This window comes from Salminus brasiliensis, chromosome 2 (assembly GCF_030463535.1).
Source record: "Salminus brasiliensis chromosome 2, fSalBra1.hap2, whole genome shotgun sequence".
NCBI classification, from domain to species: Eukaryota; Metazoa; Chordata; class Actinopteri; order Characiformes; family Bryconidae; genus Salminus; species Salminus brasiliensis.
In genome coordinates, this window is record NC_132879.1 from 49571471 (window position 1) to 49598109 (window position 26639).

Here is a 26639-nt window from a genome sequence, read left to right on the forward strand (position 1 = left end):
TGACAGTTTCATGTGACTTTTTTCAGCTTTCTGGAATATATTGTGATATGAAACAAACACCTCAAAAAATGTAAAATACCATTCTGAAATTAAACCAATAGGGAACCCAATCATTAATATACCTACAAACAAGACATTATCCACAGCCATGCTCCTAAATCCATTACAGCTCCCATAATAGCTTGGATTTCTGATGAATTCTTCTTTAAACAATGCAAGTACATGGCTTTGTTCTGACCGCATGCAAACTGTACTACAATGTGTGTTGTAACCATGTAGCCTTACAAAATCTTGGCTAGCAAGAAGAAACTGAGAGGAACCAAGAATTAAAGGGGTAAAAGTGAGATAAGGACTATGATTAATAAGATTCAAAATCATAGATTTGCTGGTCACATGCTCAGAGTTCATGCCAGCTAAGCAGTCACATACATAAACATGCCGTTATCAACTTGCATCAGCATTGGAGGAGACATCCAGAGCTAGGTAGCATCAAAGCATCTACCAAAAGGTAGGTTGCCAGGTTGAGAGAGTACTGAATCAGAATCCAGGGACAGGCCATTTCAGGAACACTGGGGGAAGAGAAAGAAAACAGGAGTTAAAGAGAAGAGGCACTCAACTGTAGATGAAGTGCCACATTCTGGAATTCAGCACCATGGAGAGCAGTTTTGAGCATCTGACCATGATGCATCCCATCAGTGGATCCCTGACCTGGAAAACACTGGGGTCAGCTATAGCAGAGAAAATGTCCAAGTATTGCTTCATCAGGACTGGGTTTATTGGTGGGTGTAGTCTAGGCAGGCTCTGACATGTACTGCCCCCTAGTGGTCAAAACATGTAAGCTGGTCTGTACACAAATGCATCTGCACTAAGTATTACATTTAACACAGTAAAACACAGTAACTGTACTCAGTGTAATTGTGACCAAGTGTTGGAGACTCTTAATTTCAGATAGTTTGTGGTCAGAGTTATAATACACTTGTAAATTATTTTACTGTGGCAGAAAAACATGAACCTGGTTGTTACAACCCCACCTTTGGTATAGGATGCTGCACCATCAATAACATGTAGCATTAGTTGTTTGTGCCAAAGACTAAAAGGTAATCATGAGCAATGTGTGTCAGAGAGACTTTATTAAATACATTTAATAAACCTGCTGTGCTGAATTCATCACACTGGGAACATCAATGAGCAGGAAACACTTCCTACTGTCAGAATATATTTAACAAAAACAAAAACTACTCAAACATTAACTACATTTAACTAAACCTGATCAAATATTCAACTACAACAGGTGGTGCCACCCTCTAGCCTAGAAACCTGAACAGTACAGATTTATACATGGTGAGAAACACAGGTACATCACTCTTACCTGTTTGAAGGCCAAGGTGGCACAGCCAAACCCAAACTGCTATGAATCCAAATGATGCCAAAAGTTCACCAAACAAACCCAGCACAGAACAGCCTGCTGTAAAACTAAGTTGGAAGCGGCTAATAGCGAACACTAACACAGACGGAGCAAATCTTTCAAATTACAACCTACAAGTAGAACACCAAACAGAGCAGCTGCCTTCCACAAAACTTAACAAAAGAAAGTTATAAAAATAAATACGCGCTTTTAAAACCTATAATTAATCAATTAATTAATTATAATAATAAAAAAAAAAAAACACTGTACAACACTCCTCCTTCCTTCAGTCGCCTGAACTCCTGCTTTTAAAAGTTAAGCTCCTCCCCAATTACGCCTGCCAGGACTCTGATTGGTCAGTGGTCCTCATCTGGTTACTGTGGTTAAGCAGGTTCACCTGTGGAGGGAGAGGCAGAGAAATAGAGAGACAGACACAGAGATGCAGAACTACATTGGTTCATATGTAGAAGAACTTCATCACTGTACTAAAAGGTAGCAGAGAAAGTATTTATTGACTAGTTTTACATCCTTGATGGAAAATCGCGGCAGTTAATCACGGAGCTCATCGATTAACTCATCGATTAACTCATCGATTAACTCATCGCGGAGCTCATCGATTAACTCATCGATTAACTCATCACGGAGCTCATCGATTAACTCATCGGTTAGCTCATCGCTGGACTCTGATTGGTCAGTGATCCTCATCTGGTTACTGGGACTAAGCAGGTTCACCTGTGGAGGAAAGTCAGAGAAAGAGAGAGACAGACACAGAGGTGCAGAACTAAGTGTTTGCTCATCACACTGGTGAACAAGCTTTCATTAGGAGGATCATCGTGTTGGTGAGAGTGTTGGAGCACTAACTAGCTCCTCCATTTGGAGAAACTTCTCACTCGTTTTTCTCGTGAACTGTCGTGAGGTCTGGATATCAAGTACTGAAGCGGGTCAAGGTGAACCAGAACCAGAACAGGTGAGACTTCAACAGAACAACGTTTTTGAGAACCAGGTGTTTTCTGACCGTCATCGCAGGACAGACAGAGACGTTGGTGGGACGTTTTACTGGTTCTTAAACCTTTTAGACTACAAACCACTCGTGATCAAACACAAAGTGTCTTGGGCTTTAATTCAACGAGACACCGGAGATCACCCACCTACCTGATCCCCCCCTGTGAAGAGCTTGTGATGCAGTGGGTGATTAGTGTTTGGGTAAAGGTGTGTGTGTGTGTGTGTGTGTGTGTGTGTGTGTGTGTGTGTGTGTGTGTGGGTGCAGGGTCTAGATCAGTCATTTCTTTTTCACTGCAGGCAGCATTTTCTTTTGAGGTCTTCTGGTGTATCATCTAGGGGTGCTTCACACACCACCAGTGGGGGGCTACATGTAGCACAGTTTGAGAACCACAGGGAAAGTGTTGCTAGTCTAACTTGAGCATACAGGGGGTCTCATTCCCGACTCGTGGGAGCATAATAAATCCCACTGCATTAAGATTCCTGGTTTTCCAGGTTTGATCTCTCAGCTTCTTTTTAGCTCTATTTGCTCTCTTCTTTCAGGCTGAGGAGCTGCAGTAAACCACGCCCCCTTCTGGCTGAAAACAGACCCAGTCTCATTGCTGCCGCCAAGCTGGAAACAACAGTGTCTCCATGCCTAAAAGCTGCTGAGTGGGATTTTACTCGTCCAACGATTAAACCCTAGATTAGGATTTTCTTCACTTCCACAAAGAGTAAAAGACAGTAAGAGGAGAGAGCTGTGGCTTCATCCGCAGAGAGGATGAAAATGGTGAACTGTGGGAGCCGGTCAGTCAATACGTGTAACATCTGTGGTAAACACTTCATTACAGGTCAGTTAATGATGCTAAAGTCAGCAGCTCTAATGTTAAAAGTCAGAGAACTGAATGTTGATGCTGCACTGAAAGAGCAGAACATGAAACCCAGTGAAAAGCAGGAGATCCCAGTTTAATGTTGGCCTGTAACAGCTAGCTAACAGCTTAATCACCAGCACTGACTGCAGACAGCTGGATTAGAGACAGTCTGGTTGGAGTGAGATGGTACAAGTATGGTTTGGTGTTGATTGTATGTTTAGATCTTAAGGTAATAAACACACCTGCACACACCTGTCCTCTTTCTCCTGTGGTGTGACTTCCTGAAGGTTTGTTTGTAGTTTTGTAGAGTTTGTGTTTTGTTTGTTTTAGCTGTGATTTTAATGATGTCATAAAAGGACAAATAAACAGATCACAATTACAGTATTTACAGAACTTTTACAGAGCTTTTATATTACAATGGTGAAATGATTTTGTCTCCAATTTCTGATACTTTACAAAATTCCCACTCCTGGAAGAGAACTACTGAGTGATAATCACAGCATCTACACAAAGCTTGTAGTGGATTCACTGAATAAATTCATTCTGGTTCTGAAGTCTTTTCTATTACTGAGTTTAGACTTAATTAGGACTCTTTATTGTTGATAGATTTGAGAGCTGATCGGCCGGCATGTTGTCAGACTGCAGGGTTACAGCAGACTGATGGTGTGAAGGTTGTGTTTGAGACAGAATCTGCTGTCGTACAGTAATGAGCAAAGCTGTAGAAACTAGTGTCTGACATCATTTCCTACCCTCACTAATTCTGTTTCCTATAATAGAGCTCTATATAGTGATGCAGATTTCTGAATGTGAGGAATAGTGATTAGTGCTCATTGTTTACTGAACAGGAGCAGAAACCATCATCCCAGATAAAGAGATTGCTCTCTCTGAATTTCCATTACATCCATCTTCCACCACTGGGCTATAGACCCCCCTCCCCCCTTGGAGAGGACCCTGAACCTCATGATTTGTGTGCGGCATGGCCTCCATATGCAAATTAACCTTTTAACTTAAAAAAAATTTTGGCCCATCAGCTTATATTAGGAATAAGGAAATCTGAACATGGACCAATCTTCATGAAACTGGCATGGTCACACGTAGGGCCTCTCTACTGACCTGTGAAATTTCATGAAAAATCCAGTAAATCTTGTTCAGATTTTGATATTTTGACATAATGAAAGTGTCTTCTCCAGAACACTGTAAATATGTTTTTACTGAACATAGTTTCCCTCTATTAATCAGTCCTAGCAATCTTATTTCTAACCTAAATTGCAGTAACTCCTCAGGAGTCTGATCCCCTCACAATTTGAAACACTTGTGTATAAAAACACTCGGATAAGGTATGCAAATATTTGTCCATATTAGTCTTTAGGGGGTGCTACAGCATTTAAACACCAACATTGTTACAAATCAAATTATGATCATATTTTCTAGTCTACAGATAAACTATTGGTCGCATATTATTTAGTACAAGGTCATGAACAACTTTGTCAATACATGTAATATCAGACAAATTTTCCATAATTTTTACATTTTCATTTAAAAGCTACAGCTTATTGTTCAAAGGTCAAAAGGTCAATATGAACAAAACTCAATGAACATCTTGGTTGAAGGCTTCTGATCATTAATCATATCATATGAACACACTGTGACACATTCTTACTCACTTTCACTTGTCTCCTGTATTACAAAGAGGCCAATTAAGAGTGTGTTGGGCCTCACTATGGCATGTCAAAGAGTCAAAGAGGCCCATTGTGGGTCTATTAGGCCTGTTTATGGCATGTTTATTAAAGTGTTAAACTGAGCTCTGAACAATGTTGAAAAATAAAATGTCAGAAAATGTTCCATGAGTCTTGTATACTTGAGCTCTTTGGTGACAGTCTTATGAATCATGTGTAAATCTCAGTAGATCTTAACATAAGAAAATAAGCATGTTTCGGGACCACTGCTCTATAGCTGCAGCAAATAAAGGCCTTTTAATAAACTCTGACTTCTTTTAATAAACTGCACTCATCATCCTCTCTCTGTGATTAAGACCAAAACTGCTTCAGGCCTTCTTAGACCCAGTCAACCCAAACAGCGTAAGGTGTTTTATTATTAAATGAGCACAGTTATAATTTAAATAGTAAAAACGTATATGAGTTCACAATATAAATCTAATTAAATGTCAGAACCATAAATATAAAATGTCCTTATTAAATTACATATGATTAAATATTCTCCTTTATTTCAGTAGGAGTGTTTTTATCACACCTGTATGAAACTGATGCTGTTCAGAGATGAAGACTCTTAATGCTTCAATTAAAGTGATGATGGAATAAAAGCAGAATAAATGTTATTTTATGTTTAAGGTAACATTCTTACCCTATTCCATACACTGAATATAGGAGAATACAAAGCTATATCAGGACACCAGCGCTGACCTTAGCTGACCAGTGCAGTGAAAAATCTACTTCACAGTCTTAAACCCCCATTCCTACATTTACTGATTATTAATCCCCTGCTGCTCCACCTTGTGGAGAAGAAAATGTACTGCAGTGAGTAAAACCCTGTTTCTGTAAGAGCTGAACTGCAGCTGTTTGTAAAAGTACAGGATTAAAAGGTATTAATTTCTGACCTTTATTAAGATTTTCTACATTTCTGTTCTTTCAGCACAATTTTTACAGTCTAACATTGTACATTTTACTCTGTTCAAACACAATCTTTCAATAGTTAGTTTATTTAACGACTGATCGACTTGTTATTATGTTGTATTTATGTATGTATGTGTATGAATATCTATATTAAGTCACTGTGTGTGTGCGTGTGTGTGTGTTTATCAGTGTATGGATCAGCTCTCTGCAGGTGCAGCATTAAAGCTGGAGTGTTTCCTCTCTCTGAAGTCAGTCTCCTGTTTGTTGGAGGATTTCCTACCACACTGCTCCAGTGTCTCTCCTCACACACACACACACACACACACACACTCCTCTAGAAAGGGAGGTGGGGTTGTGTTAATCAGCGCTGACGCTCTTTTGATAAATATGGAGAAAGAAAAAAATGCCTCCTCTGATTTGTCACTGAAAATGTTTGATGGTTTCCTCTCCTCTTTCTAATAAGGTCATAGTGAGTGTGATTGGCGGCTGTGGGGTCTCTCTCTCTCTCTCTCTCTCTCTCTCTCTCTCTCTCTCTCTCTCTCTCTCTCTCTGTGTCTTCAGTCTCTCTGGGGGAGTGGAGGTGAAGCTTGTTCTGCTGCTGAGTTGAACGGAGTGTGTGCAGGTCAGAGGGAGATGGACAGCTGTGTGCTTCTCATTCTTCTGTCCTCCATGATCACACTCTCCACAGCTGGTAAGTGAACTCTGATGATTGAAGAATAATAAAAGTAAACATTTATATGTGAAAGTTTGGGCAGCATCGTTTTTTCATTGTGTTGATTTTCTAAGTTCAGATCCTCTTCAGAGACACTTCTGTACATGTTAATGTAACTTTATTGTTTACTGAATTTAACAAAATTATGACATTTGTCATGATTAAATTCAGCATATGAAGAGAATTTGTGCTCTAAAATATTTAGAAAATGCCATTTTTCAGTTTGTTCTCTGTTCTCTTTTTTTCTTTATTTCGTCTGATTTCTATTAACTCTGTACTTGTTTAAGTCGTATATCAGCACTGGAATAGGAACTTTAAGGCTACTCGGGAGGTCTCTCTGTGCTGATCAGCTTTAATGAGATAGTATATTTATGAGTGTAATTAATTCATAAAATCTTTTTACATGACAATTTTCCCCTCTTTCTAATAGCAGTGCAGGCTGAGCCACGTCTTACAGCTTAACCCAGAACAGAAAGAGCTGAACGACTGAAGACTAAGGACAGTCTAGACTGTAGACTAGACTGTAACTAAATGACTGTCAGGTTTACTGGATTTATTTATCCAGTGGTTATCCAGACCTTTTATTTATGCATTGAGTTTCACAAAAACAACAGATTCAACACAAGAAACACCCTAGAGTCTGTATGTGGACAAAGTACAAAGCAGAAAACTCTCTACCTGCCTCATGTCTTCCCTGACTGCTCCTCACTACCCCCTTCTTCTCATGCTTCCCATGCTTGTATTTTCAGCAGAACAGCCTTCCTCGTCTTATAAAAGTCAGGCTTGTTTGGTCTCTTTCTGGTGATAGATGTTGTACTTTGATATTAAGTGTGGAAAGAGCTGCCTGTGGGTCCCGGATGACATATCAGGTTTGCTGGAGCCTTCTTTGCACATCTAGTGGCTGGCTGTTGAGCTGCTAAGATTTGCTAGAACAGCCTGACCTGGGCTTGTTTGCAGTTGTGGCTCTTTGTAATTTATGTAGCGGACAGTGAAAATTGACATCTTTTTAAATCCCTTTTTAGAGTTGACTGTATCCACAACCCTCTTTGTGAAGGCTTTAGAGAGCTCTTTGAATCTGGCCATGGTGATACCACTCCCTTCACCAATCAAGACCAAACTAAATGTCTGATGTTTAAATAATACAAGCTCCTCCAAAATCCTCTCTAACCATGTTCTAATCATCTGCAGCGGATTCTATTTCTTCAGTTGTATGTTTTTAGTTATATTACCACCATCTCTTTTTTTAAGTGAAATTAAAATGTCCATGTTTAAATATGAAAAAAAGACAAAGGCTTTCATGGGTGTCCTAACTTTCCACTGTATTTCTCTCTCTTGTTGTACAGACAGTGTGAGGTTGGTGGATGGTGGCAGTCGCTGTGCTGGGAGAGTGGAGGTTCTTCATAATGGAACATGGGGAACAGTGTGTGATGATTACTGGGATATGATAGATGCTGCAGTGGTGTGTAGAGAGCTGGGCTGTGGAGAGGCTGTAGATGCACTGAGTGAAGCTCACTTTGGATCAGGATCAGGACCAACCTGGATGGATGATGTGGACTGTAGTGGATCAGAGTCTACACTGAAGAAATGTAGATCAGCAGGATGGGGAAGACATAACTGTGATCATTCTAAAGATGCTGGAGTCATCTGTTCAAGTAAGCTTTACTACAGTGGTATGAAAAGTTTGGGCACCCCTGATAATTTTTGATGATTTTCCTTTATAAATCATTGCTTGTTCGGATCAGCAGTTTTAGGTATATATATAAATATAAAGGATATATAAATATATCATATAGCAGACAAACACAGTAATATATTTGAGACATGAAATGAGGGATTTACAGAAAGTGTGCAATAATTATTTAAACAAAATTAGGCAGGTGCGTATATTTGGGCACCCCAACAGAAAAAATACTTATAAAATACAATATTTAGTAGATCCTCTTTTTGGAGGAATAATAGCCTCTAAACACTTCCTATAGCTTCCAATGAAAGTCTGGATTCTGGTTGAAGGTATTTTGGACCATTCTTCTTTACAAAACATCTCCAGCTCAGTCAGGTTTGATGGTTTCCAAGCATGGACAGCCCGCTTTAAATCACCCCACAGATTTTTTAATAATATTCAGGTCTGGGGACTGAGATGTCCATTCCAGAATGTTGTACTTGTTCCTCTGCATGAATGCCTTAGTAGATTTTGAGCAGTGTTCAGGGTCGTTGTCTTGTTAAAGTATCCAGCCCCAGCACAACTTTAACTTTGTCACTGATTCCTAAACATTGTTCTCAAGAATCTGCTGATATTGACTGAAATCCATGCGACCATCAACTTCAACAAGATTCCCAGTTCCTGCACTGGACACACAGCCCCACAGCATGATGGAACTGCCACCAACTGCCACTTTTTCTACCATCCATACCGCCCCTTATTATGTCCAAATAACTACATTTTAGTTTCATCTGTCCACAGCACCTTATTCCAAAATAATGCTGGCTTGTCCAAATGTGCTTTTGCAGACCTCAAGTGACTCTGTTTGTGGCGTGTGCACAGAAAAGGCTTCTTCTGCATTACTGTCCCATACAGCCTCTCCTTGTACAACGTGCGCTGAATAGCTGAATGATGCACAGTGACGCCATCTGCAGCAAGATGATGTTGTAGGTCTTTGGAGCTGGTCTATGGGTTGACTATGACTGTTTGCCTGTCTGTGATTTTTCTTGGCCTTAACTAGAACTGTGCCTGTGGTTTTCCATTTGCTCACTATGTTCCTCACAGTGGAAATTGACAGCTGATATTTCTGAGCTTTGTTCCTCTAAACCATGATGTCTTTGTTTTCAGGTCATTTGTGAGTTGTTTTGAGGCTCCCATGTTGCCACTCTTCAGAGAAGATGCAAAGAGTAGAAAAACTTGTTGAAAACCTTAACCTCCTTCTCATAATTGGATTCACCTGTGTATGTAGGTCAAGGGTCAATGAGCTTACAAAACAAATGTTGTGTTCCAATAATTAGTGCTAAAGGTACTCAAATCAATGAAACCACAAGGGTGCCCAAATTTATGCACCTGCCTAATTTTGTTTAAATAATTATTACACACTTTCTGTAAATTCTATAAACTTCATTTACTTCTCAGATATCACTGTTGTTCAACTGCTATATAATATATTTAACTGAAATTGCTGATCCGAACAGCCAATGATTTATCAATTATCAGGGGTGCCTAAACTTTTTCATACCACTGTAAATGTAAATAATTTAATTCAACAAACTTTTTATTCTTCATTTAATAATCTTTAATGTGCTTTTATGATGATAATAAGATTTTTTTAGAATCATCATTTATTTCTTTCTTAAATATTTTGAATAGTATCTGTATTACACATTTCTGTGTTTAGAAACACTGATGGTTCTTTATGGAAATACATAATACAACAATTTTTTTTTTATTTATTTACACCAAACATTTCTCATATTTTAGGAGTCAGACTGGTTGGAGGTTCTCGCTGCTCTGGGAGAGTAGAGGTGCTTTACAATGAGACCTGGGTCACAGTGTCTAATGCTGGCTTTGACCAGCAGGATGCAGAGGTTGTGTGTCGAGAGCTGGGCTGTGGGCTTCCTGTGGAGGTGCTGGTAGCAGCTGCTTTTGGCAGAGGGGAGGGTCAGGTGTGGTCAGAGGAGCTTCAGTGTAGAGGCAACGAATCTCAAATTCACTTCTGTCCAACATCATCTTCACTCAAACACAACTGCTCCCATAATAATGATGTGGGACTGGTGTGTGCTGGTAAGAGCTTCATATTCACTACATTCTCTTACTCATGTGCTACTAGTGTTTACGCTTTATCAAATGTATTAGCGCTTATTGCAGCTGATGTTGTCGCATCTGTAAAATATTCATCAAGAAACAAATTGTTTTTACATTTAAATATGTTGTTTCATCTCCTAAATGAGGGTATTTGCTTAATGTATTGATGACTCCAATGTGTGACCAAACATGTTCAGTTATAATGGTCTGGATCACGCCTCTGAGTGGCTCAGTGATATAGTGTGCTACAACAGTGGTCCACGAGTTTAAATCCTGGGCCATGTTGCTTTGCCATGGTTGGATTCTTAAGTGATGTTGGCTGGAACAGGTGTCTGTTATCTGGCACAGAGGAGCTGCGGTGCTTTCTTCTGAGCCATTCTGCATCTGTGGCAGTTCAAAAAGAGGCAGTAGCTAACTTTGCATGTATCAGAGTAGACGTGTTAAGTCCTTACCCTCCTAGTGATCACTATTAAACAGTGGTCTGGATCTGTGTTTTAATGGGTTTTATCGTATTATCTTATCTTATTTAATGGGTAATCTTAATGCTACAGCTTACAGTGAAATTCTACACACCTGTATAACTTTGTAGAAAACAGTCTGGAAAGACCCTTTCCTGTTTAGCATGATTATGCCTGTGCACAAAGTAAAATCTTTAAAAGATGTTTATTTCACATTATTTTAATAATTTCTCTCTATCTGGTGTTCAGACAGTGTGAGGTTGGTGGATGGTGGGAGTCGCTGTGCTGGGAGAGTGGAGGTTCTTCATAGAGGACAGTGGGGAACTGTGTGTGGTAATCACTGGGATATGAGTGATGCTGCAGTGGTGTGTAGAGAGCTGGGCTGTGGAGAAGCTGTAGATGCACTGAGTGAAGCTCACTTTGGATCAGGATCAGGACCAATCTGGATGAACTATGTGCACTGTAATGGATCAGAGTCTACACTGAAGAGCTGCAGAGCACCAGGATGGGGTAAAAATAACTGTGATCATTCTAAAGATGCTGGAGTCATCTGCTCAGGTGGGCTTTTTTTAAATGTAAATAATCTATATAATGCAACCTGTTATAATTAATTGAATAAACCTTTCATTTTTTATCACAATAACTAGCATTTTAGAGCTAATTCCTATTTTGTTCTATTTTTTATTTCCTATATTTATTTTAAACTCTGTCTTTAGAAACAAATATGTGTCTATGGGAAACTAGATGTATTTTATATTACGTTATTGTATTATTATATTATATATTAGCAAACTAAATGTGTGTTTACAACATTATTTTACTTTTCAAACAATATAACATTATCTCTTTTTTTTTCATTTTAAAGTCCGACTGGTTAATGGTTCTCACTGCTCTGGGAGAGTAGAGGTTCTTCATGGAGAGACCTGGGTCACAGTGTGTGATGCTGGCTTTGACCAGCAGGATGCAGAGGTTGTGTGTCGAGAGCTGGGCTGTGGGCTTCTTGTGGAGGTGCTGGGAGCAGCTGCTTTTGGCAGAGGGGAGGGTCAGGTGTGGTCAGAGGAGCTTCATTGTAGAGGCAACGAATCTCAGATTCACTTCTGTCCAACATCATCTTCACTCAAACACAACTGCTCCCATGATAATGATGTGGGACTGGTGTGTGCTGGTATGAGTTGTATGTTCACTACATTCTCTTACTCATGTGTTACAAATTAAGTTTAATGCACTTCTTCCTCGTATCTTTCTTTTCTGCCTTTTATATACAGGCAGTGTGAGGTTGGTGGACGGTGGCAGTCGCTGTGCTGGGAGAGTGGAGGTTATTCATAGAGGACAGTGGGGAACAGTGTGTGATGATGAGTGGGATATGGGAGATGCTGCAGTGGTGTGTAGAGAGCTGGGCTGTGGAGAGGCTGTAGATGCAGTGAGTGATGCTCACTTTGGATCAGGATCAGGACCAATCTGGATGGATGATGTGGAATGTAGTGGATCAGAGTCTACACTGAAGAACTGTAGATCAGCAGGATGGGGAAAACATGACTGTGATCATTCTAAAGATGCAGGAGTCATTTGTTCAGGTGGGCTTTATTTAATTTCATTTTTCTGTTTAATGAAATTAAAATCTACTATTCATATTTAATTGATAGTATTTAATTTTATGCAAATAATCATTGTGTTAATTAAATATAATTATTTGTAAACATTTGTATTTAATAGAACTTGCTTGTTTGTATTTTTCTCTTTACACACATTTTAATGACAAGGTTACAGCTTTGTTCATCTTGTTTCTGACCAAAAAAAATCACATTGGTGTGCAGTTTAATAAATGTCAAAAACATTATTATAGGGGTCCGACTGGTTAATGGTTCTCGCTGCTCTGGGAGAGTGGAAGTGCTTCACAATAAGACCTGGGTCACAGTGTGTGATGCTGGCTTTGACCAGCAGGATGCAGAGGTTGTGTGTCGAGAGCTGGGCTGTGGGCTTCCTGTAGAGGTGCTGGGAGCAGCTGCTTTTGGCAGAGGGGAGGGTCAGGTGTGGTCAGAGGAGCTTCAGTGTAGAGGCAACGAATCTCAGCTTCACTTCTGTCCAACATCACCTTCACTCAAACACCACTGCTCCCATGACAGTGATGTGGGACTGGTGTGTGCTGGTAAGCTCTTTTTTAAACTGTGGTAAGATTATATATTAGTGAGTGATTGACAGTAGTAAAAACCCTGCTAATAAACATGTAAGATAAATTTGCTTCATGATTTACTTTAATAATCAGCTTTTTAAAGGTTTGGAGCTTTTGTCTGTGTTGTGGTGATTTTCAACCTGTATTGCTTAAGCAGACAATACCCTGAGAATCACTGCAGCATCCTCTGATTCCTAAGTGTTAGTCACTAATTTGAATTTCTTGGTATCGGGGTGTAAAACTTACAAAGTAACTGTGCATAAGTGAAAGTATGAGTATTGTGTCAAGAATGTTCTCCCATTCATTTCTATGGGAGATGTGTAATTTTATAATTTTATAATTATGTTATTATTATGTATTATTGTAATGTATTATTATTATTATTATTATTATTATCATCATCATCAAATGAATTTGTAGTTAAAAGAAAAACAGTAATGCAAATTCCTGCTTCAGAAACTTCGTGGCACCCCTACAACTCTTCAATCCCTTTTACCCTCTCCCCTCTCTCCCTCTCTCCATCTCTCTCTCTCTCTGCAGGCAGTGTGAGGTTGGTGGATGGTGGCAGTCGCTGTGCTGGGAGAGTTGAGGTTCTTCATAGAGGACAGTGGGGAACAGTGTGTGATTGGGATAATTGGGATATGGGTGATGCTGCAGTGGTGTGTAGAGAGCTGGACTGTGGAGAGGCTGTAGATGCCCCACAATATGGCCACTTTGGATCAGGATCAGGACCAATATGGATGTTTGATGTGAGCTGTAGAGGATCAGAATCTACATTGAAGCACTGTAGATCACTTGGATGGGGTAAACATGACTGTGATCATGAATATGATAGTGGAATCGTCTGTTCAGGTAAGTTGCAATTAATCATCGTAAAACTAAAATACAGTCAAAGAGATTAGAACTTTGAAAGGAAATCACAAAGCAAGCCCCCCACTGAAAATACTATTATTACAAATTCAAATGCTTGGAATCCACTGATACACATTATTGTAATTTTTTAACTTCTAAGCATAGCGCTAATGCTAATAACTTATACACAGGACATAGAAAGCCAAGACTCACTGAAGGTTTCCATCTGTGCTCTGGGAGAGTGGAAGTACTTCAAGGGAACACCTGGCGAACAGTGTGTGATGCTGACTTTGACCAGCAGGCTGCAGAGGTTGTGTGTCGAGAGCTGGGCTGTGGGCTTCCTGTAGAGGTGCTGGGAGCAGCTGCTTTTGGCAGAGGGGAGGGTCAGGTGTGGTCAGAGGAGCTTCATTGTAGAGGCAACGAATCTCAGATTCACTTCTGTCCAACATCATCTTCACTCAAACACAACTGCTCTCATGACAGTGATGTGGGACTGGTGTGTGCTGGTACAGTAAAACATGCTCCTGCTTGTCACGTCAAACAATGAGTTACTCTGACCTGCAATGGTAAAACTGTATTTGTGTAATACAATATTCTTTCAGGTCACATTCAGGCTCGACTGATGAACGGCTCAGACTCCTGTTCTGGTCGAGTGGAGCTCCAGTACCTCAGTGATTGGGGCACAGTGTGTGATGTAAGCTGGAATATGAGAGCTGCCAGTGTCCTCTGTGGTCAGCTGAAGTGTGGGAGTGCTGTGGCTGTGTTGGGGTTAGACTGGTTTGGGGAGGGGAGTGGTCGGATCTGGGCTGATATGTTTGATTGTCAGGGGAACGAAACACACCTGTCAAAATGTCCCATTTCATCATGGAGTCGAACTGCATGCTCTCATAAACAGGATGTTGGAGTCATCTGCAGTGGTGAGATCTGAATATCATAACCACAGTTTATGGCCTCCACATTTAAATTGGAAATATTTCAGTTTTGTAATGATTTTCCTCTTCAGGTTCTAACCTGACGTCTCATGAGGGGCGAGTGCAGTTGTCTGGAGGGATGGAGTGTGAGGGGGAGGTGGAGGTGTACTTCAGGCAGGACTGGAGGAGAGTTCTGCTGGACTCCTGGAGTGAGTCTGAGGCCTCTGTGGTCTGCAGACAGCTGGGCTGTGGTTCTGTACTCAACATCTCCAGCTCCTCTCCGTCCAGTTCTGAACACAGCTACATGTGTGTGACGGGTTTCAACTGTTCTGGGAGTGAAGCTCATCTGGGGAACTGCAGCAGTGCACAAGCAGTCAACTGCAGCTCCAGAGAACAGCTGTACATCACCTGCTCTGGTGAGAGTTACAACATCTAATTATTTAAAGAAGCTAAAAAATGTCACCTGATCTAAGAGGAATAATTACTATTAATGTTAGTTGCTTTGGCATGTCAAGTAGACCTCTGCATTTTATTCATTTAAACTTAAATTACTGTCTGTGTGTGTGTGTGTGTGTGTGTATGTGTTTGTTTGTAGGTAAGTTTATTCGAGTCCACAGCTCCATCAGGCTGGTTGGTTCTGGGGGAGACTGTGCAGGAAGGCTGGAGGTTTTCCACAGTGGCTCATGGGGGACAGTGAGTGATGACTTGTGGGATATTAAGGATGCACAGGTGGTCTGCAGACAGCTACAGTGTGGAGTGGCCCTCAATGCTCTGGTACCAGCCCGGTTTGGACCTGGAACTGGATCCATATGGCTGAATGAGGTGGAGTGTGAGGGGAACGAGACGTCTGTGTGGAACTGCAGATATCAGCTGTGTGGAGAGGGTGAATGTGGACACAAGGAGGATGTAGGAGTCGTGTGTTCAGGTAAAGTGATCTGACTGCTGTTTGCTTTAAAAATCTTCAACTTATAACTGATACACTTTTTGATGTCTTAGAACTTGCACTTTGTAGCACTTTATTAATTCAATAATATTTTTTATGCTCCCACCAGAGTTTAAAGAGATCAGACTCACTGAGGGCTGTATGGGGAATCTGGAGGTGTTCTACAATGGAACCTGGGGGAACGTGTGTGTAAATGGGATGGATAAAGAAACAGTAAATTTAATCTGTCAGGAGCTGAACTGTGGAAAAACTGGCAGTGAGTCCTTGACCAAAGCAAGAGTGGAATCAGCTCCTAACTGGCTGGATGAAGTGAAATGTAGGAAACATGACTCCACTATGTTTCACTGTCCATCTTCCCCCTGGGGACAGAATACGTGTGATAATAACAATGAGGTGGCTCAGATTACTTGCTCAGGTAGGCAGTTATTCTCTATAGATTATAGTCTACTTGTATAGTGATTAATATGAGTAAAATGTTGTAGATGAAGTTGAATAGATCAGTCTGCTTTTATACAGAGTGATCAGGGTGACTGATTTTTAACTATAATCACAGCAGATCAAACCCAGCCACTGACCCGCCAGACATGCTCTTCATCTGTCTACCAGAAATGGTGTTTAAGTGAGGCTAGTCTTGATTTTAATATTTATTTATTTATTTATTTATTCATTTGTATTTGATTTCCTTCTTAAAGAACATGAATATTTTATGTTAATGTTGGATACTGCTCTTTTTTTACTATGTAACCATCACACTTAAATGTGTGTTTATATTTTTATCTCCTTATTTTACAGAGCAGTAATAGGAGATATGGCAGTCTGTACTGCGATATAGTTTTAATTTGTTTTATGAATTTCTTTATGTCTGATGTAGAACGCCTGCCTCTCAGGCTGAGGGGAGGAGACGGAAGCTGCTCTGGAAGGCTGGAGGTGTATCATAATTCTGAGTGGGGTACTGTATGTAATGATCTGTGGGACATCAGGGATGCTCAGGTGGTCTGCAGGCAGCTGGGTTGTGGGCCGGCGCTGAGTGCTGATAGGAGTGCTGCCTTTGGTCCTGGTGAAGGAGCTATCTGGCTGAACAGAGTGAAGTGTAGAGGGAATGAGATTCACCTGTGGGACTGTCCTCATTCCCTGAAGAGACACACTGACTGCTCCCACAGGCAGGACGCTGGAGTCACCTGTGCAGGTCAGAGAAATCGGCTGAATTTTGGAGTCTCTGAAATCAATCGATATATTTTACTGCCAGGGTTCATAATCTGCAGGACAATTCACAATCACTTTTGTTAATGTTGGATGATCTAGAAGGTCATTAATCTATAGGGTCAGAAATTGAGAAATTGTAACCTTAAAGACCTAAAAAAAAGTTTGTGTTTGTTTTTGTGCTTTATTGTTTATGTTTTTTGTGTTTTGTTTTTGTATCTACAGACATGGCTGTTCCTACTACTACAGTACCCCCAACAACCACCTCCACAGGTAATCTGCTTGTCTATCATTTTTCTAAATGTTTGTGAATAGCTTGTTCAGATCATCTACACAGTTTCAGTTCTGTGTTTTTATTTCCAGCTGTTCCAACAGTGAAGGGAACAACCCCTCCCCCACAAACTCTTCCACCAGCTGTTCCCTACATCTATCCAGTGTCTCTCCTGGTGCTGGGAATGTTGCTTTTCCTGGCCTCAGTGCTTCTGGTTGTGCTGTTTAACCAGAACCGAATGCTCAGGAGAGGTAGGGAGATTCAGAGATCATCTACAATCCACTCTTGAAGCTCCACAGCTAGGTTCATCCGTAGCTCCGTATTTAGTGACTGAGAAACATACATTTCTTGTTGTGAGACATAGGCGGAAGCTCCCAGCCTCTATTTAAACAATGTGTTAAATGTAAGCAGGCAGCGTGTACCATCAGACCCAGCAGGGGTCTGGCCAGCACAGTAGGAAAGCTGCTACTCCATACTCTGTAATCAGGCATTAAGGTGGTCAGCATACCTACCGTCTCACTGTACACACAACACTGACCTGTATGGTGACGACCTTACAGATAAATCAACCTCAAGAATTTTATTCTATAATGATGTAATTATATATGCTTCTCTTTGTCCCTCTCATAGTGTACTCTAAGACTATGCAGACAAAAATATATGAAGGCCTGAGGAGGGGGCTTGAGGGAATCTATGATGACTTGAGTAGGAGAGCTGAGGCAATCTATGAAGAAATCAATCCTAGAAGCGTCACTATAAGAAATAGCCTAACGCAAAGAGGTGAGTCTGAGTGAGTGATTGACAGACTGACAGATCTATGTGGACAAATTAATATGTGAAGGAGTAGTAACCAAGTGACAGAATAATCAAGTGACAAAAACTGAGTAACTAAGTAACAGAGTAATCAGGTAAATGAGTAATTGAGTACTTTGGAAGGAGCACTTATCTCTAAAAGTCTGCAAGAGTCATACTACTTGTTTTAACTCATGTATTCAAGAACTGCTATTAAAACCCTCAAAGGTTTGCATACTTTAGAGCAGTGGTAGGCAGTGGCATTAAAAGGCCAGCAGTTTGCTGGGTTCCCTACTCTCACAGACCTGCTAAACCTGACAATCAACAGGTGAGTTAAATCAGGTGTGCTTAAGCAGGAAAAGCACAAAACTGTGCAGGATTGATGCCCTCCAGGACTGAAAATACTCACCTCTGTTTTAGACCCTGTAAGCCAAGATGGGAGGTTCTGCATTCTAAACGAGTTTCATGACTGTTCTAATCTCCTTTAACAGGAAGTCTACTCTCTGAGGAACAGCATTCAGAGTATGAAAATGTGGAGCTTCTTATAGGTAAGAAGATATTTAGAACAGGACACACATACACCATATGTCCAAATGTTTGTGGACACCCCTTCTAATAAATGAATTCAGTTATTTTAAGCTAGTTTAAGTTGGACCCATTGCTGGCACAGATGTGCTAATTCACACACACACACACAGCGTGACTAGAGTATGTATGTCAAGTACTGCCAAACTACAACTCTCTGAAACATATAACATAAACATGCACCATGACCAATGCCACATTTTATGTTGCTCTTTTTGTGATTTCTGTCATTTGCTGTTTATTTCTATTTCACATTTAAATTCATATCAATAAAGAGTCTAGCTTGTTTCTGTGCTGGGAGATCTGATTCTTCTGTAGATCAAAGGTGTCTGACAGTAATATGCTGTAAATCACACTGTAGCTCATAAAACGCTGTACTGAAATGTAGGATTCAGTACTAGTTACTTTACATTACATTTCTAATGTAATTAGAAGTAATTAACATAACTCTGTGACTGGAGTAAAGTCACAGTATTATGGTGTCACCCTTAGTGCTCTGATAAGTGGGTTCCTATATGAATAAATCACATTTTAATTAATTATATTAACATTAAACAACAGCAGAGATTTATGATAATGTCACCACTGCTGGACAGATCCTTGATAGTGTAGCAGGTATGATTAAAACTGAACAGTTGGTAATTCACTCTTTGAATCATTTGAACTAAATATTCAGATAACAATTGAAATAATAAATAAAAACTTCATCAGTATTTAAATTAAATTAAAGTTTGACTGATGCCATAGCCATTCATAGCTAGGAGTCCACAAGAGCAAAAAGGTCTTATTCTCTCTGGATTTGTAAATAATTATCAAGGGTGTTGATACATAGAGTATATTAGCATGATAGAGTACTAATAATGTTGTAAAACTACAGATTTTAAACAGTTAATATACCTTAAATATCTGTGTTTTTGGTTTAGAGGACATAACAGACAATTATGATGATGTCATCAGTGGTGATCAGAGGTCAGCTGATGTAGCAGGTATGACTGTAATGTAACAGTACTGTAATCTCCAGCATGAACACAGTCACTGATGATACTGATGCTGATTTAATGAGCTTTCTCTCTACATTCTGACAGAAGACATGTCAGATAACTATGATGATGCTGTTCCCACTGAACCAAACTCCACCATTAAGACCAGTAAGATTTTATTCATGCAGAGAAACCATTACAAACTTCTACAATCTGAATCTTTCTTATTCTTATAACTGATCTTCTCATGTTGCTGCAGTGGACACACCAGAGGACTATGATGATGTCATCACTGCTGAACAGGATGTAGGAGGGGTTAAAGGTGAGAGGCTGATCTTGTGTTTGGTTCAGATGTACATGAGTGTGTAGAGTGGAGTGAGTGATTTAGATGATGTACAATTTGCTTAATGTTGGTGTTGGTGGTCTTGTCTTAATCTTGCTTTTAGGGGCTTATTTTGTATAAAAGATCCCCTATGAATAACTTTTACAAGGCTGATGCTGCTTGTCTCCACTTCATAGCTTTAATATTAAACAGATGTTGCCTGGGACTGTATTTTGTACAGTGTTGGAATATAGTGTACTACAATAAGATGTGTTATTTGAAAGAAATCTGCTCCTTTTACAGATTATGATGGGGTGGAGGAGGAGCCTCAGACAGTGATGGATTGTGTGACTGAGAAACCACACCCAGTGTCCCTTCAGAAACCGCAAATGATTTATTATAGACCACAATTCATTGTTTATAGAACATAAACCTTGTATTTTTTAGGTGCAGTCTCTGTTTGTAGTCTGGTTGAGGACTACACAGAATATTAAGGTGGTTCTTTCTAAGGCAAGAGAGGACATCTTTGCACCTCAACAAGGAAGAAATAAATAAAATAAAACAGTAAAACAATAGAACAGAGTGTTTAGACACTCCACTGAACCTCTGTATTCATTAAGACAGATAATGAGGGAACAGAGCAGTGTGCAGAGTAAGAGAGAAAAAACTTTCAGATTGATCAAAAAATGAACCAGCAATTTTAAGTGTTTGTTCTTTTTGTCTTTTTATTTCGTATTTTTACATTTTAATTATTTTAGTGTGAAAAAGAATTTATTTCATGAATCCTAAATCTGTTCTTCCTCATAAAGTCTTTCTTAACTTCATCCATATCATGTCTACCTGTCTTGTGTAATGTTTTGTTACTCTGCAAAAAAACAACAAAATAACCCCCCCAAAAACCCTATATATATATATATATATATAGCTGTACTGTACAGCATATGCACCAAATCACAATCCACATAGATATTTCTAGAGATATTGAAATACTATTAAGAACTGACAGTGTGTTCTCTCAGAGCTGCGGATCAACGCTGGAAATGACCAGTTTAGTCTTTAATACTTGGCTCAACAGACTCAAAATCTGTTTTTCTGTCTGAGATGGACTGAGAAAAATAAACTGGAGAGAATCAGTAGAAAAAAATACCCCCAAGAATATCTTATAAAAATGTCAAGATATTGTGTCTAGTTTGAGATCATGACTGATCTCATACTCATACAGTGTTCCAAACCACTTTACAGTGTTAAAATTAACATTAATTATTTAACCATTATTATTAAATTAACCATTATTTTGCAATCATTAACACATCAAAACATTTTTTATGCTAGTCCCTGGATTTTGGTCTTTGGGCCCTATATTCTTAAATTCTCTGTGGCCTTTGTAGGTAAATATTTATATATTAATTACTTTTTTACTTAATATAGTCTCAATCTATCAATTAATCATTGCGGCCTTGTTTTTTTTTTTATCTTACATCACTATAACTTATCAGCAGATGGTCAGATCATTTTAAAAATTGGAACCATATGTATTTATTGAGACACAATTTGTGTTGACATTAGGACGTCTACAGATAAACAAGCGGTACTGTTAGATTCAGTTCTCTCACCTGAATAACTTCAGTAGATTCAGACAGACAGTAGATTCAGATTTCCTGACAAACAGGACACAGCAGGTGTGACTGGGGAAATACACTTTAAAGAACCAGCTGTAAAGATTTTGAAATTTGCAGATGAATCAACACTGGGGGGCCTCATAGCCAATGGGTACGAATCTGCCTACAGAAAAGAGGTCAAGAAACTGGTCTCCTGGTGCAGCAACAACTACCTGCTGCTAGAAAAGACAGCGGCTCTGCGGTTTCCACTGTGGATTCACTCAAGTTCCTGGGCATCACCATATTCGGGGACCTGAAGTGAGAGGATAACAGTCTTAATTTTCTGGGCACAGCAAAAAATGTTTAGCTCAAAAAATTCAACCTGCCGCGGGCCCTAATGATCTAGTTCTCTAGTTCATAAAGTCCATCCTCCAATCATCCATAACCATCTGGTTTGGTTCCTCCACCTCCCAAGAATAAGCCAAACTCCAGTGCATCATCAGGACAGCAGAGAGGATCAATGGATGTAATCTGCCAATGCTTCAGATCAGAGATCTATACCAGCAGGGCAAGGAAACATGCTTGCAAAATTACAACTGACACCTCTCATCCTGGAAATCACCTCACCCAGACACTCCCCTCAAGAATCTGGATCATAAAAACCAGCACAACACGGCACGCTTAAGTTCAGATTTTTACATCTCTCTTAGCTCCCTCAATTCTTTATTTCTTTTAGTCATTTTTAACTCATTATTCTTTATTGTATTTATTGTTTAGTGTACTGTTCTCTCTGAGTAACATACTTGGTAAAATAAAGAGATTCTGGTTCTGATGAAGACTCTTAATGTTTCAATTAAAGTGATTCTAGAATAAAAGCAGAATAAATGTTACTTTATGTTTAAGGTAACATTCTTACCCTATTCCATACACTGAATATAGGAGAATACAAAGCTATATCAGGACACCACCTCAGCTGACCAGTGCAGTGAAAAATCTACTTCACAGCCGTAAATTCCAATGTCCTACATTTACTGATTATTAATCTTCTGCTGCTCCACCTTGTGGAGAAGAAGATGTACTGCAGTGAGTAAATCCCCTTTTTTAAATTATGGCCTTTATTAAATCAGAGGATTTTCTGTATTTCTGTTCTTTTTTCATCAGATTTTAAAATAATATTTTAATCTGTTCAAACACATAAAATAACTTTCATTTAATAGTGGCTGATAAATTCGTATTTCTGTTTATTTGTATATTAACTCGCTCTGCTTGTGTGAGTGTGTGTGTGTGTGTATGTGTGTGTGTTTTGGGAGGGGCTTTATCAGTGTATGGATCAGCTCTCTGCAGGTGCAGCATTAAAGCTGGAGTGTTTCCTCTCTCTGAAGTCAGTCTCCTGTATGTTGGTGGGTTTCCTACCACACTGCTGCCAGCGTCTTTCCTCATACACACACATACACTCCTCTAGAGTGTCTAAACTGAGTGTTTAGAATATGGAGAAAGAGTAAAATGCAAGAAAAAAATGCCTCCTCTGATTTGTCACTGAAAATGTTTGATGGTTTCCTCTCCTCTTTCTAATAAGGTCATAGTGAGTGTGATTGGCGGCTGTGGGGTCTCTCTCTCTCTCTCTCTCTCTCTCTCTCTCTCTCTCTCTCTCAGTGTCTTCAGTCTCTCTGGGGGAGTGGAGGTGAAGCTTGTTCTGCTGCTGAGTTGAGCTATTTACAAAATAGAATAAATTAAAAATATTGTACCGTTTTCATGTTATAGAGTTCTCAAACGTGCACAGAGGCACATAGAGACGATAGCTATGAACAGTCTTGGTTGGCTCTTACGTTGAACCTTACACACATGCCAGACCAGTTAGCTTGAAGCTCGTCTGTGACTACTATAGGTCCGAGGGCTTATATCCAAGCTTTGGCCCATTCAAATTAGGCAGCAGAACTTGTTTCTGTGTCCAAATCAGACACTTACAGCATGTCTGGTTCTGCAACTGCTAGTTGATGAGCCAAATGAAGTGTATTGCATTGCCTCTGAAACTACTACAGGTGTCTTGTGTCTTGTTAGACTTGACTTCTACTTGTTTTGAGAGAGTCTAATGCATATTGTCCATTGGTATGGCCAAGAACCACCAGCAGGTGATTTTTGAGCTTTCAGGCTGCAACCAAAAAATATTTAAAAACATAGGCATGCATCAAATTGGCATGCATACAAAAAACAAAAACAAAAAAACAACTGAGATTAAAATCTAAAATTATATGCTTTATAACATAATAGTATATGATTGTTTAACTTTACAAACCTTTTCAGTCTAACCCAACAATTGCTCCAGAAAGCTCAGTAATGGTGTGGAGTGAACACACTGATGATTAAACGCATTGCACAATGTACACTACCTACATACATACAAACATAGTTATCTGCAATTTGCAATACATATTAGATAATCTGTATAAAAAGCTCAATTCCCTCAGGGATTTTATAAGGCAGTTATAAAGGGCCCTAATTGAGGGTTGTATCAAATAGTATCAAAGAGTTGACTGACTTTAATTCTGTCATAGTAGCCACTAGACACCTAAATAAAATCAGCATTTAGATGGTCTACATCTGTGTGCAACAATGACAGATAAAGATTAGGCAGCTGTGCCAAACAACCCTGGCCTGCAGCCTCCAAACTCAAAGGTACCAGGTGGTCAGTAAATTCCTAGAAGGTAGCACACAGTATTTTTCATTGCAAAGCCCAAATTGTAGCCTTTGACACAGTACAACATTGCAAATGCTGCCTATTCTTCTTCAAACAAGTCTACTTCCACATGCCATAAAGTTTTTTCAGACCTGGAGACAGATGCTTTAAAAGAGTCTTCATGTAGACTCCACCAATCACAAGACACAATTCTCCCTCTCTCTCTATCTCTCTCTCTCTCTCTCTCTCTCTCTCTCTCTCTCTCTCTCTCTCTCTCTCTCTCTCTCTCTCTATCATCCTCTCTCTCTCTCTCTCTCTCTCTCTCTCTCTCTCTCTCTCTCTCTCTCTCTCTGATCATTAAATAAGCTGGAGTGATTTGTTCTGGAACGTTTTACTATGTGAAACTGATTCACTGTGAAATGGGTTATTCTGCTGTGATATAAAATATGTTGGTACTCGTTCTTCCTTGTGTTGAGAAAGTGTTATTGACTGTTATCACCACACTGACATTGAAACTGTGACTATGATTCTGTGCACCTGTTGATGAGGTGTCCAACTGAACCTTCTTTTAAGTCTAAGGTTATGATGTGATGGATGTCTTGGTATAAACCTTGCCACTGAAAGCTGTGCTTTTGTTTACTAAAAAAGGACATTTTAGTTCTGTTATGAAATGTAAAACAGAACCCTGATATCACCAAGTTGAAGCCTTACTGGAATACCCAGAGTATTCCAAGTATTTAGTTGAATGAATGGTCCATTTGCTGTACTGATGGGTGGAACTAAAAAGGCAGTTACTACTTATCAGCTTATCCTGAAGTGAGTCTGAGGCCTTTGTGGTCTGCAGACAGCTGGGCCGTGTCTCTGAGCTCAGCATCTATGGCTCCACTTTGTCAAGTCCTAAACACAACTAATGTGTGTGCAAGCCCTCAACTGCAGCATGCAAGCCATCAACTGCAGCTCCAGTTGTATGTAAATACAAGTATTTAAAGTATTTAACACACTTGAATATTTAATGTAAAACGAAACATGCAATAGAAATGCTCTTATCTACATCTTTGAAACTGTGCCTTAAATCAATATTATTAATTAGCAGCAATACATTTTGTAGGATAGATGTGAATGAACAAGATATGAAGTATTGAGGATTTTCTAACCAGCCATATGCCTTATGATGCTGTTAGGTAAGCATGAGGTGCCCCTCTTAGGCCCACCGCTGCCTGCTCACACACAAACACCTGCTGCTCTGTGGTTTTCTCTGCTGGAAGCAAACAGTTCAAGTTCAACTGCCTAATAGATGTTTATCAGCAGAATTACCATACTGAGCTACATGTTCTCTAACTGCACATTTCTTTTGTGGGACTATTATGCAGTGATGGCAGGAATGAGAAAGATGAAGTGTTTAAATTCTACACTCTTTAAGTCTTTAAATGCTTAGAATGCATTTGACACAGCTCACAACCTCATACCTTTTGTACATGATGTGAAAGAGTTCAAAGGGCACAGGTCATTTCTGCTTCTTGATACAATAGCATCCATTGCTTTTTTCTGACTGATTGATAAAGTGAAGATATTAAAGGGAAGATGTGAATTGCCACAGAAAACAGTAGAGCTACACCTCAGTTAATGACATAATCTGTTCTGCCTGTTGGATGATCTATCTCCAGGCTGCCTAGCCCTTTACATTTAAGGCATTTAGCACATGCAGATGCAGAAGTACTTCACTGTGTACTCAGAAAATACCCTTAGCTAGTTTGTATTGGCTAGGATCTAAAAGATACCTCTAATCTTAGATGCTATCAAATTCAAAGGTCAGAATGGATTTTCCTTCTGCATTCAGATGAATGTCAGTGAAGGAGATGTATCAATCTCTGTTCATTATTGTCACCATTACAGAACACAACAAGCAGAAAGTCTTGCCTAGCTACTTACACTTATCAGCCATAATTTTGTGTCAGGCACCCACATGCTGCCAAAACAGACCCCACAAGACCTCTGAAGGTGTTTTATGGGATTATGCACCAAGCGATTCTTTAAGTTCTTTAGGTTGTGAGGAGGGGCCTCCATGAATCACATCAATTAGACGTCGACCCCATTCTTCATTGGACTGCTTTTTGTTGACTGACTGTTCACTTGCTGCTTAATGTGTATGTCGACCCCTTGACAGGTGCCATTGTAAAATCAGGTGCCACTGTTATTCATGTCATCTGTCATGAAATGAATGTTATGTTTTAATGATATAGCTGATTGGTATATGTAAAAGAAATGGCTCATAAAATATGTCAAGGAATTACAAAGAGTAAAAAAAGAAATAAGAAAATTACAAAAAAGAAATAAGAAATCTAGAACATTACAAACTTCCAAAAAGTACAAATAAGTAAAAGATATTTAGCCACTGGTTTCACTGGTTTACTTCAAATGCGACTTCCTGAGTACACACGTTGGTTGTGTCTTCATGTCCACCTCTATTGCTCTTTTTGAGGACTCTCCACATCATCATAA

At 39.6% G+C, this 26639-nt stretch overlaps 1 protein-coding gene across 1 annotated transcript in view; it reads left to right on the forward strand.

The window, feature by feature from the left end:
• Nucleotides 1-21788, forward strand: part of LOC140549719 (scavenger receptor cysteine-rich type 1 protein M160-like) — a 29803-nt gene extending 8015 nt beyond the window's left edge. The window contains 23 exon segments of the mRNA XM_072673465.1: nt 7620-7681; nt 7949-8249; nt 11092-11400; nt 11708-12077; nt 12112-12416; nt 14056-14370; nt 14467-14781; nt 14868-15191; nt 15371-15700; nt 15828-16168; nt 16301-16337; nt 16590-16904; nt 17144-17191; nt 17282-17479; nt 17904-17979; nt 18417-18537; nt 19015-19087; nt 19122-19181; nt 19490-19552; nt 19652-19714; nt 19806-19868; nt 20172-20236; nt 21657-21788. Of these exon segments, the coding sequence (XP_072529566.1) occupies nt 7620-7681; nt 7949-8249; nt 11092-11400; nt 11708-12077; nt 12112-12416; nt 14056-14370; nt 14467-14781; nt 14868-15191; nt 15371-15700; nt 15828-16168; nt 16301-16337; nt 16590-16904; nt 17144-17191; nt 17282-17479; nt 17904-17979; nt 18417-18537; nt 19015-19087; nt 19122-19181; nt 19490-19552; nt 19652-19714; nt 19806-19868; nt 20172-20236; nt 21657-21788 (4286 nt within the window).
• The last annotated feature ends 4851 nt before the right edge of the window (nt 21789-26639 follow it).